The sequence below is a fragment of the Strix uralensis genome, chromosome 1 (genome assembly GCF_047716275.1).
Source record: "Strix uralensis isolate ZFMK-TIS-50842 chromosome 1, bStrUra1, whole genome shotgun sequence".
Taxonomy (NCBI): Eukaryota; Metazoa; Chordata; class Aves; order Strigiformes; family Strigidae; genus Strix; species Strix uralensis.
The window spans coordinates 10,803,603-10,809,674 of NC_133972.1; the positions used below are offsets into that span (position 1 = coordinate 10,803,603).

A 6,072-nucleotide genomic window follows, 5' to 3' on the forward strand; every position below is an offset into this window, starting at 1 on the left:
TGCTCCTTTTGAACAGTTGTCACTTAAGTTTTAACATCTTTGTCACTTCAAATACATTTGCCTTAAAAAAAATAAAAATGAAACAAAAAGAGGCCTGAGCTCCATAAAGAATGAATGACCCGATGTGTCTCAGTTCTGTAAAAAAATACAAAGTTTGGGGCGAAGGATTTTTATTTTTTTTTTTAACAAAAGGCTCCAAAATCATTGAGTGCATGCATGTAGATGTACATAACACACTGTCCCCCCACCACATACGTTGCTCTGTTGCTGTCTTTTTTTTTGTTCCCCTCTCTAATCAAAAAATGTCTAAACAGATTTAAATGAAACTTTGTGAAAACAAAATAATTGGACTGGGACTGAGAACATTAATGCCAAGCTTGGGCCCAATGTGAATTAAAGCAGATGAGTTATAAACCCTTCAAAAACAGGATTTATAATGGAAACGCTGACACAGACCCATAACAATAGCAGCTCTGCCAGGGATTATTTTAATACTAAAAGCATACTCAGTCGCTCACTTTTTTAAAACAGAGATTACTTAGTCACTAAAAAGCAGTGATAATACTCAATAATAATGAAAGCAAACTTTTAAAAAAATGTTCCTAAGATGACACATCATTCCCTCTGTAACTCTTTTGATATCGCTTATATGTGACACGACACTCCTTAAACAAAAAAACCCCCCACAAACCCCAAACACACCAAGGTGGAGTTTGCCATAAGCTCCATGGCAAGGCTGAGCCGAGAGGCTTTGTCAGCTTCATTTAACAGTTTCTTGCCTGTGGAAAGAGACAAAAGGGTTAAGGGAGGAAGAGCAGGGAGTACAGGAGAGGCAGCTGATGGGAGAAACAAGGGCACGAAGAAAGGAGCAGCCAGAGAGGCAAATGGAAGAACAGGGGGAGATTTTTAGGAGGAGGAAGAGCGTGTTTCCAAAGGAAATAACTCAGTTTTTAAAGAGATTTCGGGGAAGCGTTCGCAAAAAGGCCAGGCAGGCAGAGAAAATTTGGCAGAGGGACAAACCCTGTGAGCACCCCAAGTTACACCTGTGAGTGTGTCATCCCGCCGGGAGCAGGTGGGTCCCGCTCGCACCACATCGCATCGCACGGGGGCGGGATGGGGGCCAGCGAGCCCCACCACACGCTGCCGAAAAAATGCATCGCTTCTTAAATCTTCACCTTGTATGTCCAGTCTCCTACAAATGCATCTCTTCTTTCGGAAATGTCAAAACCCACTGAGGGATGAGAGGGGAGAATTTCATACAGCCGGCAGGATGTTTGCTCCTGTTCCCCTGCTCTCTGGGGCGACACGCTGCACTCAAAAAAACCCCACACCCCAAAAATTGCTCCCAGCAGCTTTATACAAAAACTACTTTTTGTGACCATGCTATGTGTTACAGCACCGGCATTACTTCCCCATTCCTGCCTTCCCTTTTTTTTTTTTTTCCTGGGTACCAGGTGCACCAGAGGGACTCAGATCAATACAAGACAGCACTTTTTGTATAAACAATACCGTATTAACAACCACAGGGCAGCCGTACCTGTAGGCAGGGATAGCACCAAATGTTGGCATGTCTATCTGTGCAGCTAGGCTGCTAAAAAGAAGCAGCTCCAGTGGAAATGCACCTACTGTATGTGAAATGCTGGTGCAGATTTTTTTTCATTTCTTTTTTTTTTTTTTTTTTTTTTTTTTTCTATCAGTCTAACCTTCTGTGTTGATACATGAATGCTGGTACCCACTTAGAGGGATGCCAGATGATCAGTGCAGAATGAAGGTCCCAGGAGAAAGGCTCACGTGGTTTTCTCTGCCCCGTGACGTCACTAGCAGATGGCATGGGTACCAGCTCTGGCAGTTGGCATCAATGTCACTTTTTAGAGATCAATGAGATAGTGCAGATATACACAGATCTAGACTCCAGGAGACGATGCGACATTCAGACTGAAAAGATTTGGAAGGCAAAAAATGAAAACTGATTGTTGAATGAAATAAAAAGCTAAGGTAATACAAATAAAGATATATTTCAGTTGGTGCTGGGTGTGCATGCAAGTGTTTAAAGATACAGTATCATTGTCTTGTATTTTATGTATGCTATTTACTGTCTAATAACTCCTCCTAACATTTTATTCTTCTGATGCAATTGCATACTTTCATTGGTGTTATGTAATATTGCAAGTGTGTAGACAATACTGATAGAGTTAGTCTTTGACTGGCGTTTTTGTTTAGTTTTGTTCTATCAAAAAAAGTCCCTGCATTTGTTTTGCTTGTCTCTTTGAGGACCGTGGGATCCAAGCGTTTGCTGCTCCCAAACTGCAAACAAAAGCAAAATAATTGGGAAAAGGAAATTATTTTCCCATTCCAGGCTGGATTCTGAGCACACGTGCAGGGTTGCAGTCAGAATCTACAGACCGCTCCTGTCAGCTACGAGCTGGAGGGAGACGTCTGAGCCTCGCAGAACATAAACACTGCTATAGTGTGCAGGGAATTTTTCACCTCCCCCCCACCACAATTGATGGGGGAGAAAAAAAAAGGAGGAAAGAAAAAGAGAAAAAGCAAATAAGTTGATTCTAGCTAAACAGATAATATCCATTAGAATTTTTGCTGGGAAAAAAGGAAAAAAAAGGTAGGGGGATTTTATTTCCTGACTCTAATCTGAATAGATTTAGGGTTAGATCATTCTGATTTTTGTCTTAATATGAAATAAGTAATATGTGATTTTCATACAAATCATTAGAAAAAAAATTCTTTGTTTTTACTTATGTTACTAGCTGAGTGATCGGGGGGGGGGGGGGGGATGTTCCATTATTTTTTTTTTCTCACCCACTCTAACTTACTAGAGTTTAATATCTTGATTCATAAGGGAAGAAACGTGGAGAGGGGGAAAAAAAAAACTTTGAAATATAAGTCTAAAAGTGATTTTAAAATATTTAACAATCAGTTAATAGAGATATGGCACTTTTCAATTTTAAAACTGCTCTCGCTCTCCTCATTTTTTCACCCAGGGGAATTTGGATTAATGAAATTTCTGTATTGCTTTATCATGTTTTGCATTTCTTTGAATTCCATGGTGGCGAGGGTTCGAAGGGCTTGTTTAAAAATAAAGATAAATGAGCAGGGAGCTAATTGTACATTTTGAATATTGATTTACTCTATATTTATCTGTGAGAAATGTGGCTTTTTGGTTGCAAGATCCTGAACGTATCAACTATTTTAAAATTCTGGACAGCTTTTATTTTTTAAAAAATGAGCATTTGCAACTGGCATTTTATGCAAAAAATATAAATTGTGCATTTATATATATATATATACACACAGACACTCATACACAGGGTGTGCACACAGACGCACGAAAGGTGCATGAGGATGTGTGTGTAAGTCGGCAAACTTTGAAAATGGAAATATTTAAATATTGTGCTGGCATTCTTTCAGGTAACTTAAGATTATAGAACCATGTTAACACTACCGTTTGATGAGTCTGTTGTAATGCCAGAATCCCAGATGTGCAGAAAGTTTTCCAGAGAAAGTGATGACCAAAAGCAAATGAAGAACCCAGAAAGCTTTTCGAAGCAGATCGTGCTCCGAGGAAAGAATATTAAAAGATCTCCTGGAGAAGACACAGAAAAAGAGGAGGAGGAGGAAGAGAGAGAAGAGGAGGATGAGAATGGCTTGCCTAGGCGAAGGGGCCTCCGGAAAAAAAAGACAAGCAAGATAAGGATGGAAAGGATCAAATTCAGGCGACAAGAAGCCAACGCTAGAGAGAGGAACCGGATGCACGGCCTTAATGACGCCCTGGACAATTTAAGGAAAGTGGTCCCTTGTTATTCTAAAACACAAAAACTGTCCAAAATAGAAACTTTAAGACTAGCCAAGAACTACATTTGGGCTCTTTCTGAAATCCTGCGAATTGGCAAGAGACCCGACCTGCTCACCTTCGTCCAAAACTTGTGCAAGGGTCTGTCCCAGCCAACTACAAACTTGGTGGCGGGATGCCTGCAGCTGAATGCCAGAAGTTTCCTGATGGGCCAGGCAGGCGAAGGTGCCCATCACACCCGCTCGCCCTACTCCACCTTCTACCCCCCCTACCACAGCCCCGAGCTTGGCACCCCCCCGGGGCACGGGACTCTCGACAACTCCAAGTCCATGAAACCTTACAATTACTGCAGCGCTTACGAGTCCTTCTATGAAAGCACTTCCCCCGAGTGCGCCAGCCCACAGTTTGAAGGTCCCTTAAGTCCTCCCCCAATTAACTATAATGGGATATTTTCCCTGAAGCAAGAAGAAAGCTTGGACTATGGCAAAAATTACAATTACGGCATGCATTACTGTGCAGTGCCACCCAGGGGTCCCCTTGGGCAGAGCTCTATGTTCAGGTTGCCTACAGAGAGCCACTTCCCTTACGACTTACATCTGCGCAGCCAGTCTCTCACCATGCAAGATGAATTAAATGCAGTTTTTCATAATTAATGAGGAAAATGAAAATAAACAGTGGTCATTCACCTCCCCATCTAATTAAGAGCAAGCAGATGCTTGGGCACTGCGTAATTGGCACAACTCTATTTAACGTGTTTACTAGTTCCTAAAGTGTGTTTCAACTATTGTGGGGATTTTCTATGTATTAATAAATCCTTTTTCCGATAAGTATTTTTCCTTTCATTTTTTTGTCTGTAAACACTGTGAGATTCTGTTTCCTCACAGAGGTTATTTCCCCCTCCTTTTTTTTTTTTTTTTAATTTTTATTTCCCTGTTTGCTTGATTTGTTGAGCAGTGTGTCTGAATAATATCGCTGAAATAAAAGCGTACACACTGTGTAAAGTCAATGTCTATTTTGATTGTACAGTAATTATACAAATGCATGTTATTGAAATCAGATTAATAAAAATGATGTATTTATAATTGGTAGAAAATATATATTATGTATTTGAGGAGAACTGGATTAAAAATATTCAGAACTTTAAAGAAATTATCTCAGAACTGAGATGGGCTTGCAATATGCAGAGGTGAGAGTGCAGCAATATTGAAAGCTATGCAAAAAAAAAAAAAGCAAACAAAAAAAACAAAACAGTTTTTTGGGTTGTTGTTTTTGGGTGAGCTAAGGAAAACCAGTGATTGTCACTGACATTATTCAGCCTGACCTTTAGAGTGTTGCTGGCAGGGGCCAGATGCTAATATTTTAGAAGATGTTGTTGAAATTTTGCCTCAGTTATTTTGACCATATATAATCAGCACTTTTTTTTGTATTATTCTGACTTCAGATGTAAAGGTTTGTTATAACAATGTATAACTGTGGTTTCTCACTACGTACTTTAAATGCAATTAAACATAGATGTTTCCACTTTTAAAATACATCTATTAGCTGTGATACTGTATTTTGCCTGATACTTATTATTTCACAGTATACAGCTGCCTCTGGTCTTGCCTACACAGCTTTCTTCCCCGCACCCCTGTAGTGCTTGAGCCTAGGGATGGAAATCATGAATTATCAGGGCGAACCTTGTGCTATTTTCAGAAGGATGTATTAGCGATGCAGTAAAAGTGGACCCAAAATATCACAGAAACAGCTGTGTGCTAAATGAAACACAGGTTAGAGGAAGAAGGTAACTTTGTCTTGTCGCTCATACGGGAAAGGGCCCTGAGCAGACATGCAGGCCACTAGCTGCCCCTCCGGCTCTAGCTCGTGGAGGGGTGCAGGAGCATGGCAATCATAAAAACTGCAGAGAAAAGGTCTCCCTGAGCATTGCTAAACTTAGTCTTGGCTAATAAACAGCACCAGTAAACTATAGATGTGTCTGCGACCCACATTAGTTCAGCAGCCACGGGGGTCTGCACGGCCCCTCGCACCTTAACAGAGCTGAGCTCAGCTGAGCCTTGGCTGTTTTCTAGCCGCTCAGAGCTATTTCTCAGTAAGCTGCACGTGTGACAAAACGAATGAACAGTTGAGCTAAAAGCCAACAGTCTTTAAACCTGTGAGTGAGCAAGACCTCTTGATTCTGAGGGATAAATAGCAGCTACCTGACAAGCATTCACCTGAAGTACCAAAATGCTATGCTGTGAACGAGCAGGGAATACTTTTTAAAAAAT

General features: G+C 40.8%; 1 protein-coding gene across 1 annotated transcript; it reads left to right on the forward strand.

Moving 5' to 3' along the window:
* Nucleotides 1-1,443: 1,443 nt before the first annotated feature.
* On the forward strand, nt 1,444-5,358 carry NEUROD6 (neuronal differentiation 6). Its single transcript, XM_074891185.1, has 2 exons — nt 1,444-1,995; nt 3,424-5,358. Exon 2 carries the CDS (start codon nt 3,445-3,447, stop codon nt 4,456-4,458), a length of 1,014 nt encoding a protein of 337 aa, XP_074747286.1. The 5' UTR covers nt 1,444-1,995; nt 3,424-3,444; the 3' UTR covers nt 4,459-5,358.
* The last annotated feature ends 714 nt before the right edge of the window (nt 5,359-6,072 follow it).

Bases quoted from the DNA above. Each gene is read 5' to 3' on its own strand.
- NEUROD6 (XM_074891185.1), top strand. From the start codon at position 3,445: ATGTTAACACTACCGTTTGATGAGTCTGTTGTAATGCCAGAATCCCAG.